The sequence below is a fragment of the Hemiscyllium ocellatum genome, chromosome 24 (assembly GCF_020745735.1).
Source record: "Hemiscyllium ocellatum isolate sHemOce1 chromosome 24, sHemOce1.pat.X.cur, whole genome shotgun sequence".
Taxonomy (NCBI): Eukaryota; Metazoa; Chordata; class Chondrichthyes; order Orectolobiformes; family Hemiscylliidae; genus Hemiscyllium; species Hemiscyllium ocellatum.
The window spans coordinates 57,515,501-57,528,279 of NC_083424.1; the positions used below are offsets into that span (position 1 = coordinate 57,515,501).

The window sequence follows — 12,779 nt, forward strand, 5'->3', positions numbered from 1 at the left end:
GGTGCAACGGATGCAGTAAATGATGTGCATGGAGGTGCAAGTGAATTTGTGGCGGATATGGAAGGATCGCTTGGGGCCTTGGAGGGAAGTAAGGGGGGAGGTGTGGGCGCAAGTTTTGCATTTCTTGCGGTTACAGGGGAAGGTGCCGGGAGTGGAGGTTGGGTTGTGGGGGTGTGTGGACCTGACGAGGGAGTAGCGGAGGGAGTGGTCTTTTCGGAATGCTGATAGGGGAGGGGAGGGAAATATATCCTGGTGGTGGGGTCCGTTTGGAGGTGGCGGAAATGACGACGGATGATATGATGTATGTGGAGGTTGGTGGGGTGGTAGGTGAGAACCAGTGGGGTTCTGTCCTGGTGGCAATTGGAGGGGCGGAGCAGCGGGAAGTGGAGGAGATGCGGTGGAGGGCATCATCTATCACGTCTGGGGGTAAAAAATGAGGTCTGCAGATGCTGGAGATCACAGCTGCAAATGTGTTGCTGGTCAAAGCACAGCAGGTTAGGCAGCATCTCAGGAATAGAGAATTCGACGTTTCGAGCATGAGCCCTTCATCAGGAATAAGAGAGAGATGACCTGGGGGGTGCAGTGAGAGAGGGACTCACTGAAATCCTTGTAGAGGGAGGAAGAGAGCTTCTTCAAGGAAGGCATCCTTGTAAGAGGATTCGCAGTAGGTTAAAATCTTCGAGTAAAAAATGAGGTCTCCAGATCACGTCTGGGGGGAAATTTCAGTGTTGTCCATATCCTAAGATCAAAGGAAAACAAAACTCCATGCAATCTACCTCATCCCTATTTCCAATAGTGACAGTAGATAATGGAGCACAGCCTAATATATTAGCTGTTCATTCTGCCCCTTCAGAATGTTGTGCAGCCACTTTGTGACATCCTTGACCATCACACAAGGATGGCAACACACCATTCTAAATTCATACATATGGCCAAAAATGGTTGTCTCTTTCTGTAATTATAGAATCTGTAAGCATTACTATTTTCTTCATCTTGCTCCCAGCTATTCCTGTACAACTGAGACAGCTGTGGTGTAGTGGATATGGCACTGCCTATACTTCCCAGAAAAAATGCCATTCCCGCCAGTATTCAAAACAGAATACTACTTAAAGAGTACAATGTACTCAGGGGTCCTACAGAACCACCTCTTCCTCCATGAGTGTTTGTAAGTCAATTATTCCCACTCTGAATTCATATTCTAAACTGTAGGGTGACCAGATGCAGAAACATTAACCACAAAATTCTCAGCCTCACAGATAATAGAGATGCACAGTACTCTCAAAGTCTGAAACCTGATGTGGGAACTGCTTCAGCACACAAGGGTACCTTGCAGTTCCACATGGATCAGGCAGTGCACAGCACAGAACTGGAAGTTGCCACCCAGGTTGACAGTGCTGTTAAGAAGGCATACGATAAGTTAGGTCTAACTGGTAGAGGGACTGAGTTCCGGAACCATAATGTCATGCTGTGTATAGTTCTGGTCGCCCCATTACAGGAAGGATATGGAAGCATTGGAAAAGGTGTAGAGCAGATTTGCCAGGATATTGCCTAGTCTGGAGGGAAGGTCTTATGAGGAAAGACTGAGAGACTTGGGTCTGTTCTCATTGGAAAGAAAAAGGCTAAGAGGAGATTTGATAGAGACATAGAAGATGATCAGTTGATTAGATCGTGTGGACAGTGGAAGTCTTTTTCCTAGGATGATGATGTCAGCTTGTACGAGGGAGCACAGTTACAAATTGAGGGGCGATAGATTTAAGACAGGTATCAGAGGCAGGTTCTTTACTCAGACAGTAGGAAAGGCGTAGAATGTCCTGCCTGCCAATTTGGTTAGCTCAGCCAAATTAGAGGGATTTAAACAATCCTTGGATAAGCACATGGATGATGATGGGGGATGGACTTAGATTAGTTGACAGGTCGGCGCAACCTCGAGGGCTGAAAGGCCTGTTCTGCGCTGTATTGTTCTATGCCCTGCTACGAATCTATTTATTAAATTACTATCTGACTTACTAGAAAGAAGTTAAATGACAAATGAATTGAGACATCATTCAGCAGCTTCCCTTGTGCTGACATCACCTTATATTATATCATGTTTGCTTAAGTCTTTATATCTGTATTTACAAAATAGTGCAGGAAGGTCTTGACTCAATCTCTGCTGTGTATTAGTTTACTGATCTACAGTAAATTGTAGGGTGCTACAAGTAGCTCAAAGTGAGAGAAATGTGCACATGGCCTGTTGGGTGAAATTATTCCAAAGTACTCAAGTGGTCAAAGTGCTCTCACTAACCAAACTCATGCAGGAAGAATGCTCAGTTTAGTGAGAAACTATGAGCTGCAAACAGCAGTGGAATCAAATCTAGCACCTTCAACAGAGAGGCAGCACGGTGGTTCAGTCGTTCACACTGCTGCCTCACAGCACCCAAGACCCAGGTTTGATACCAGCCTCAGGCAACTGTGGAGTTTGTACATTCTCCCTGTGTCTGCGTGGGTTTCCTCCGGGTGCTCCGGTTTCTCCCACAATCCAAAGATGAACAGGTTAGGTGAATTAGCCATGGGAAATTAACCATAGTGTTCAGGGATGTGTAGGTTATGTGCATTAGTCAGGGGTAAATGTAGACTGATTGGGTAGGGGAATGGGTCTGGGTCGGTTACTCTTCGGAGTGTCGGTGTGGACTTGTTGGGCCAAATGGCCTGCTGCCACACTGTAGGGATTCTATGATCTTCTACAAAAACTGCCAAGAGAGAGTGAAAATAAATATGCATGCAGGACCTCAGAAACATCCTGAATTTTTCAGGGTTATAGGAGAACAACACCATATATTTCACAAATATGCACTCTGTATCTTTCATGCAGAAATTACACTATTTTTAAAGCCAGTAATATTTTAGTCCAATTAGTGACATCACACATCAACACAAAATTTAAGACAATATAGTTTCATTAACATTAAAAATGCACCACTATCTTCACCTCTTACCCAGCTACTTGTTTCTTCATCTTTGCACAAAGAAAAAGATCAGTGAAGAGGAACACATGTCGAAGTTTCCTAGCTCCTTCCACAAGTTCGACCAGAAAGCTGTCCTTTATTAGTTGCCGATGCTGCAAAAATCAGAAGGAAAACATTTTCTTTTCTAATTTTTACTTTGGGTTGATTAATAATGCTACTGTTTGAATAAATCAATGTGTTAATTTTACTTGTGAAGCATTTATCTGTACTTGGGAAAAATCACAAAAAATTTGGCAGAAATAACATCTTCTTAATAAAATTCTGAAGCTATCCAATAATCAGAAGTATATCCCAAAACATTGTTATCTAGTGAGGTCAGTTTTTCCATTGGTTGAGCAGAAATCCAGCAGGGACTGCATTTAAAACAATATTAGGAAGAGAAACCTCTCATGTTTTCTGTTGAAAGAAGGTGTAGAAGAAACCAGGAAAGAATAGTCCTATCCTGTTGACACCAATTTGATCCAGACAAGCTATCCAATCTCTCAACAGTTACAGGCATGTTGTAGTCTGGGCGTTATGGATAGTGATGACAGAGGTGCCAATTTTCTTTCTAAATTTTAATGACAAGAAATCTGTCTTGCTCTTATAAACTATCATTAACACACGTTAGAAAGATTTACAAGTTGATACTCAACCTAATTGACATTGTCATAAACACACCTCTACATAGAACATAGAACATAGAAGGATACAGCGCAGTACAGGCCCTTCGGCCCTCGATGTTGCGCCGACCGAATCCTACCTAACCTATACTAGCCCAATAACTTCCAAAAACCTCTCTTGGCCATCAAGTCCTGGCATGGAATGTGAAACCAGAGATTCCAGCTCAGAGGCAGGGATGTTTCCCATTGGACCATAAGATCCGCTGATGACAAACTAGCTAACACTAATACAGTATGTCATCGAAACCACACAGTGATCATGATATAAGAGGAGGCCATTCAAGCTATTCAGTTGGTGCCATTTCCCTGTAGAACAATCAGTCGCATTTCTCTACTCTAACCATGTTCTTTCTTTGAAGATCTGCAGTCTTATTTTCAGGAATGAGAATGGCTGAGGACAAAAGGTCTGAAAAATTGGTGGCCAAAGTAATTACAACAGTAGCAGGTCATTCCGCCTGGTGAGTCTGCTCTACCTTTCAATTCAATAACTGCTGATATCTGTTCAAGGTTAGTTTTCCCATGTTACTGCCAAATTCCCTGATGTATCTAGTCTTCAGAGATCTATCAATCTCAGTCTTGAACATAATGGTGGAGCTTTCACAGCCTTCTGTGGTAGAAAGACTCTTTCAAAGAAGGAATTGCACCTCAACCTCTAAGGTTTACCCCTTATTCTAGATGCACTAGCCAGGAGAAATAACCAAACCACATCTAGCCTGACACAGACTAAGAATTTTGAAGGTTACAGTGAATCACCTCTGATTCTTCCAAATTCTCACTAAGGTTCTACATAACTGTGACTAGAGTTATTGAATCAAAATTCCCTCTGATGGAAGTAACATGCCACTTGTTTATCTTATTGGTTGTTGCATTTGAATGCAATATTTTACTGACTAATGAAAGAGCCTTTGGGTCTCTGGACACATGTATTTCCCAAAGTCTCTTCCTTTAAGAAATATTCTGTCTCTGCTCTTCCTCATTCACTTTACCTGTCCAAGTACACTTGATGTCTCCTTGCATCTTCTTCATATTTTACATTTCCATTTTGTTTTGTGTTATTAACAAATTTGGAAATATTACAATTGATCAAAATAGTTTGAAACTTTTTGTGATAAGGAATTACATTACAGCAATGCAATAAAATTTCTGCAGCATCAAAGACTGGAAAATGTAGATTTTTTTTAATGAAAGATCATTTTTATTTGTGCATTTGCTAATAGTTAAATACAATTTTTAGTCAAATTACATAATATATAGTTTTTTTTATAACCATTTCATCTCAAAAGACAGCCAGCAAAATCATGGAAACTATTCATAATTGACCATGTTCCATGTAAAGGCAACTTTGTGGTCTGTTCGAAATATTACCAGTAAACATTTACATTCTACCATAGTTACAAGTGATTTGATTACTAGTATCAGACACACTAACTGTAGGCAAATTGGTATTGTTGGACTGACAAACCTCTGAACATTACTGAAAGTAACACGTGACATGCCAAAAATTGTAAAATAATTGGAAAAGTGCTGTGAGATGAACATAGTAGGGCTAATCTTTGGACACTAAAGCTAACAACCACCTCATCTGGCAGGATTGCTGACTTTCCAGTTAGCTCATGTAAAGGAACAGAATGTTACATACCCTACAACCAGAGGTCAAACTTTACTGAGTTTTACATTCATTCACAAAATACAACACAAAAAATGCCAGCTCCAAATTCTACATCTCACCACGAGTGTCAAATAGTGCCTTGTCACTTTTTAGATTAAATCAACTATTTGACTGTTTCTTAAAGGAGCACTGTCATGAAAATCTAAATATCAAAGGATGCCGAAGTTATTATCCAATGGCAGCACCTTAATTTATACAGTTAATACAGAATATAAAGCCTTACCAATAAATAACTGACTGATGAGAACAGGCTATGCCTCCTTCACTTTGACAGATAAGTTTGCCATATTACCATAGTCCAGTCAAGAATATCAATCATGAGGGGTCTTGTGGCACAGTGGTAGTCACCCTATTTCTCAAACAGGAGACCCGAGTTCAAGTCCAACCTGCTTCAGGGGTGTGCGATATCAACTCTGAATAGGCTGATTCGAAAGTTTTTAAAAAAGCCAAAACTGCTGAATGCCAACTGCACATGGATATATACAGTAAATAAAATTCAAGATTTAAAACTGAAATCTCACACTTGCAGAGCTGTAAGTGGTGGTCTCATTTGGAAAAGTTATTTTCAGGGGTGATAGTAGGAGAGATGTGGATACGAGGACTAAACTGCAGGACTAACAAAAAAAGGCAAGCAGTATGGTGGCTTCTACAAATATTTGACTCTCAGCTTCCCTGCCACTTTAAATATCAAGAAAAATTTTAAATGCTTTAAACCCTGGCAGTAAATAGCGGTCAAAGAGTAAATACAAATATGCATGGTTGCTAAAGTGGAGGCAATTATTCAATTTGGCACTGCACTTTTGTAAGGCTGGTAGTGCATTGCTGCACTATGAACATCCCATCCTCAGGCAACTGTCTGTGTGAAGTTTGCACATTCTCCCTGTGTCTGCTTGGGTTTCTTCTGGATACTCCAATTTCCTCCCACAGTCCAAAAGGTGTGCAAGGTTAGGTGGACTGGCCATGCTAAATTGTCCATAGTGTTCAGGGATGTGTTGGCTAGGTGGGTAAGCCACGGGAAATGGAGGGCTATAGGGACAGGTTAGGGAGATGGGTCTAGGTGGATGCTCTTCAGAGGGTCATTGTGGACTCAAAGCTTGTTTCCACACTGTAGGGATTCTACAATATTTAGGAACAAGAAACAAGAGCAAGAATAGACAATACAGTCCAATATGCCAGCTCAACCATTCAATATGGTTCTGTCTGATCTTGGGTTTCAATTTTACTTTCCCACATGCTTCCTATATCTCTTCATTCTCTAAGAAAAATCTGTCTATTTCAGCATCAGATAGGTTTAAGAATGATCAAGTTGTCAGCCTGAAAATTGGAAGAATTTTAGAATTCAGCATAGAGGACCAATAAACTGACAAAGAGACAACAGAATACAAATGTAAAACTGGTAAGAGGGGAAAAAATAAAAGGGAACCTATGGGACAACATTTTTACACAGAGTGGTACGCATATGGAATAAGCTGCCAGCCGAAGTGGTTGAGGTGGGTACATTATGAACATTTAAAAGGCATTTCGACAAATACATATGCACAAAAGGTTTAGAAGGATATGGGCCAAGCGCAGGGAAGTGGGGTTAGCATTGATGGGCATTTTAGTCGAAATGAACCAGTTTGGGCCAAAGGGTTTGTCTCCATGCTGTAAGACTCTATGACTCTATATAAAAACAGACTATAAAAGTTTCTATGGGTATAAAAATGGGAAATGATTTAAAAGATTAGCAAAGGCAAATGTAGGCCTATTCCAGGCAAACACTGGAGAATTTAAAACAGCAAACAGAAATTGCAGAGAAGCTACGTAAATATATATATTAGAGAAGTTAATGGGACAGAAAGTTGATAAATCCCCAGGACCAAATGATCTCCATCCTAGAACATTGCTTAAGATGGTGCACAGATCATGATCTTCAAAATACTATTAATTCTACAATGGTACGTGCAGATTGGAAAGTTGCAAATGTAACCCCATTATTTAAGGATGGACAGAGAAACAGGGATCTAAAGACCTATTAGTCTGACATCAATAGTTGGAAAATATTACAATCTATTATAATAGGTGTGATTACCGAATATTTAGAAAATAATTGTCTGGACACAATGAATATGAAGGGGAATTCATTTTTGACAAAGTTGACAGTTTTTTGAGGATGTTACTAGCAGAGTCAATGAGGAGGACCAATGGGTGTGGTGTTTTTGGATTTTCAGAAGGCTTTTCATGAAGATCAATAGGAAGTTAGTTAACAAAATTAAAGTGCATCGGAATTGGAGGGGTATATGCTTATCTCTCCACCCTGGAGGCTTCTTGCCTCTATTTCTGATGAAGGGCTTTTGCCCGAAACATAGATTTTCCTACTCTTCGGATGCTGCCTGACCTGCTGCGCTTTTCCAGCACCACTCTGATCTAAACTCTGGTTTCCAGCATCTGCAGTCCTCACTTTTGCCTATATGCTAGAACAGACTGAGAACGGAGGACAGACAGAAAGCAGAGTGTTGGACATTCTCTGATTTTAGGACCCGATCTAGTGAAACTTCCCTGTACCACTTCCAATACAAGTACTTTGTTCCTTAGTTGGGCAGCTCAGTGGTTAGCACTAAAGATTCACAGCACCATGTACCCAGGTTCGGTTCCCACCTCGGGTGACTGATTGTATGGAGTTTGCACATCCTCCCCGTGTCTGTGTGGATTTCCTCCAGGTGCTCCGGTTTCCTCCCACAATCCAAAGATGTGCAGACCAGCTGAATTAGCCATATTAAACTGCCCATTAGTAAATATGGGGGGAGGGTAATGGGTCTGGGTGGGTTACTCTTTGGAGGGCGGCTGTGGACTTGTTGGGCCGAATAGCCTGTTCCCACACTGTAGGTAATCTTCCTAATCTAAACAATATATAGAGACCAAGACTGCACTCCATATTCCTGATGTGACTCAAAGCCCACCACAACCGTAGCAAGACATTATCGTTGTACTCCAATTCCCTTGTATTAAAGGCTAACATGCTATTTGTCGTCTAATTGTTTCCTGCATCTGCTATCTGATTTTCTGGATTTCTTGTACATGTACACCAAAGTCCTTCTGAACACTGCCACCATTCACACTCTTTCTGAAATAATTTTTACATTTTGCTTTAAAAGAAAGATTAAACATCAATTGCACAACAACTCTTTTATGCCCACTCTCATTCATGCTGGTGACAGTTCTGGGGAAGCTATGTCAGTTTGCTGCAAGGCAAAAGGGATAGTGTTGATCCATAGCAAGTAGTGATATAATGATTGACACAAGTCTCACTATCTGATTCAGCCTTCACACATTGAGAAAAGCAACTTCACCCTAAAGTGTGTTATTAGTATCCAATGGCCAATTGCAGCTCCTCTGTATCTTGGGGATGCCACATTGCTGTGCACTAGATGCACCCCCTTGGAGTATACTTGTACTCAAAACAAAGGGCAGATAGCTCAGTAGCTATACAGTCCCCATTGCTAGCCTGAAACAGCAAGAGGATCAGCACTGGCAATTTAATATTGAAGCAACTTAAAGAGCAAATGCATAAACAGCCCTGGCATGAAGCTGAGAGCTAAGATTAGATTAGATTACTTACAGTGCAGAAACAGGCCCTTCAGCCCAACAAGTCCACGCTGACCCGCCGAAGCGGAACCCACCCACACCCATTCCCCTTCACTTACCTCCCCAAGCCTGTGCCCAGCCTTGTTATTATCAGAGGTTTTCCAGGTTTTCTCAGCCTGTCTCCTCTTGGCTTAAGCAACGTGATAAACAACGGCAGTCTAGCGCTAGTATAGATTGGAAAATAAAGGACGGAATTCCATGAACTGAAAGTCCGAATTCCACCATATATGATAGAAATTTCTCATTCATGTATTTTCCTTGTATCCATCCAATTTCTTTTTGAAGGTTTTTTTATTTGCTTATGGGACATGGATGTCGCTGGTTGAGCCAGAATTTCAATGAACCTACTGGAAAGCGGAGTGAGCATATTGTTGCTTTGTAAGTGCCACTTGATGGCACTGTTGATGACATCTTCCATCACATTGCTGATTGATGGCACGGTAACTGGTCAGTTTGGATTATCCTGCTTTTTGTGTATAAGACATAACTGAGTAATTTTCCACATTGTTAGACCATTAATAATGACCACTCCCAGCACACCCGCACGGGATCTAAGTTCCAGTTCATTAGTGCTTGGTTTTTAAAAAGATTCATCCCCTCATCCTCCTTGTATCACTTTGCTAAAAGATTTAAACCTGAGTCCTTCGTGCCTGTACTAGTAATGAATGTAACACGCCATTTGTGGTCTGACCAGAACTTAATGATAATTCAGTACAAATTCTGTCCATTTGCTCTCTACACCAGTATTGCATTTGTTAATCATTCTTCCAATATGTCCTGCTACCTTGAAAGACCTATGCACATCAGCTTCCAGGTCACTCTATTCCTGTACGTACTTTAGACTTGTGTATTTCAGTCTCTTTCATCTGTCCTCAGCTATTCTGCAAAAACCCAACACTTCATAAATCTAGAAAATTGCATAGGCCACTTGTTTGTCCAGTCTGCTGACCACGTTCTCGTTGCAGTCGACTAGTATCATTCTCACTGTTTACCACAACCAAAAAGTTTGATTACACTGACAAATTTTAGACTGTATTCCAATGCTCAAGTGATTTATAATAAAAGGTGTGTTGTAGCACTAACCCTTGGGAACACTACTGCCTACCACCCATTTACAATAATCCATTGTTTTCTGTTTTTTTTATCCAATGTTGTGGTCAGAGGGCATGAAGAGAATTCTCAATAAAAGCTGTGTTCTCTTCTATCTTACTATTTATTTCCTCCTCTGGGTGCATTCTTGCCTATAATTGCCATGTTTAACTTCTGTTTCTTTTAAAAACAGACAACTTTGTTGGGCTCACAAAATGGCTGAGGCTGATCACATGGTCATATTTCCAGAAACTTCCAATCCTCCTACATTGTATTGACATTCCAGCTAACGCTTACAGAAAGAACCTAGAGATGAGGCACCTGCATCCAGACATCTCTGGAAAAAGGAAAACATCAAGATCTATTTTGCTTATGTTTGCAGTTACCTAGTCACCTCACTCTGGAAACCCTGATGGAGGAGAAAAAGCTGCATTGTTAGCTCACCAAGTTGGCCTATCAACACCTGAAATGCCCGTCCTTGTTAGATGATTGAAAACAGAACTGGCTGAATTGCTTAAATGTACAATTCTGGGATTCTGAATCAGTTACTGGTTGACTTCCAGATAGGGGGTTGGGGAACAGGATTCCACGGTGAAACCTTTCATCTGTTTCTAAGTTGCTAACAAGAAAGAAACTATACTTCACCTGTAAGAAGGAAAACTACTGGGCCCAGCTTAACGGGACACTATTATTCGACAATGACTGCTGTGAAGTTGTAACTGACGTGAACTATTTTTAACACCTCTATCAAATATCTTTCTGAAAATTTATACTTTATAGTCTGTGCCATCCTCAATTTCCTGGAGTGCTTGTGTATGGAATAGTGAAGTAATTCCTCTGCTTTTCACATATTTTATCAGTAAACCCTATCTTTCATTTTATTATAAAGAATTTTATTTTTAATGTTTACCTTTAGAAACTAAAATTTGAAAGCCTGGTTTTATGGAAAGACTTTCAGCTTACCATGATAAGGGATGGATATAAAAATGGAATAGAACATAGAACATAGAAGGATACAGCGCAGTACAGGCCCTTCGGCCCTCGATGTTGCGCCGACCGAATCCTACCTAACCTATACTAGCCCAATAACTTCCAAATGCCTATCCAATGCCCGCTTAAATGACCATAAAGAAGGAGAGTTCACCACTGATACGGGCAGGGCATTCCATGAACTCACAACCCGCTGTGTGAAGAATCTACCCCTAACATCTGTCCTATACCTACCACCCCTTAATTTAAAGCTATGTCCCCTAGTAACACCTGACTCCATTAGCGGTAAAAGGTTCTTAGTATCTACCCTATCTAAACCCCTAATCATCTTATACACTTCTATCAGATCTCCCCTAAACCTTCTCTTCTCCAATGAGAACAGCCCCAAGTGCCTCAGCCTTTCCTCATAAGATTTTCCTACCATTCCAGGCAACATCCTGGTAAACCTCCTCTGCACTCGTTCTAAAGCTTCCACATCCTTCCTATAGTATGGCGACCAAAACTGCACACAATACTCCAGATGAGGCCTCACCAGAGTCTTATACAACTGCAACATGACCTCAGGACTCCGGAACTCAATTCCTCTGCCAATAAAGCCCAGTACACCATATGCCTTCCTCACAGCACTATTTACCTGGGTGGCAACTTTCAGAGATCTGTGTACATGGACACCAAGATCCCTCTGCTCATCCACACTACCAAGTAGCCTACCATTAGCCCAGTAATCCATCATCTTGTTATTCCTACCAAAGTGAACGACTTCGCACTTAGCTACATTGAATTCCATTTGCCACATTTCTGCCCAGCTCTGCAACTTATCTATATCCCGCTGTAACCTACCACTTCCTTCCTCACTATCCACAACTCCACCGACTTTTGTGTCATCCGCAAACTTGCTTACCCAGCTTTCAAGTCCTTCCTCTAGATCATTTATAAAGATAACAAAAAGCAATGGTCCCAAAACAGATCCTTGTGGTACACCGCTAGTAACTGGAATGGAGAAAAACAAACTATACCTCATTGTCTTGGGCTTATGAATGGAAAAATCAATCATGATCTGAATTCACCCCATTTCCACTCCATCTGTGGCACCAAAGTGACAGTGCAGAGACCACTGACTGCATGAGCCTCACTTGTGTTAACTGGCGTTTTACATGGCATATCAAAGAATTTCTTACAATCCTTTTCCGTTTCCAGTACTTTATCCAAAAATTTCACTTAAATTTGTCAAGCATATTCTGCCTTTTACAAATCCTTGTTGGCTCTTCTCCATTAACTCTAAATTCTCTAAGTGCCTGCTGATTCTTTCCTGACTGTTTCTAAAACCTAACTTTGTTCAATTAAGTAAGTGGTTTATAGTTACAATGAATGGAATAAGAGTGGCATGTTTACCACTCTTCAAATCTATGACATGCCTTTCTGCTATTTCCACCTTTACTTTGTGCAGGTATCTGGGATGAGAGCTATCTGGAAGAGGAGATTTATCCAATCTCACATAACCAGCCTTTACAAAACATGCTGCCTCTATCATAAGCATATGTCATCTTTATTGTCCCAAATAAACCCACCCTGTCTCTTACTATCTATTTAATATTTACATGCTTGTAGGAGGTTTGTTGGTTCCCTTAAATTAACTGCCATTCTACTTTCATCTTTTCTCTTGGCCTGTTTTATTTCCTCCTTTGCTTCCTTTCCCACATTATTGTGTTTGACCTGCTTCTTGCTTGAAGAATTCACCCA

The 12,779-nt window shown here is 40.9% G+C and overlaps 1 protein-coding gene across 3 annotated transcripts in view; it reads right to left on the reverse strand.

Annotated features, from left to right (window-relative positions):
* LOC132827226 (breakpoint cluster region protein-like) overlaps nucleotides 1-12,779 on the reverse strand; it is a 462,558-nt gene that overhangs the window by 190,856 nt on the left and 258,923 nt on the right. For all 3 annotated transcript variants that reach the window (XM_060843849.1, XM_060843847.1, XM_060843850.1), the window contains exon 9: nucleotides 2,976-3,097. In XM_060843849.1, the coding sequence (XP_060699832.1) occupies nucleotides 2,976-3,097 (122 nt within the window). The remainder of the gene's footprint in view (nucleotides 1-2,975; nucleotides 3,098-12,779) is intronic.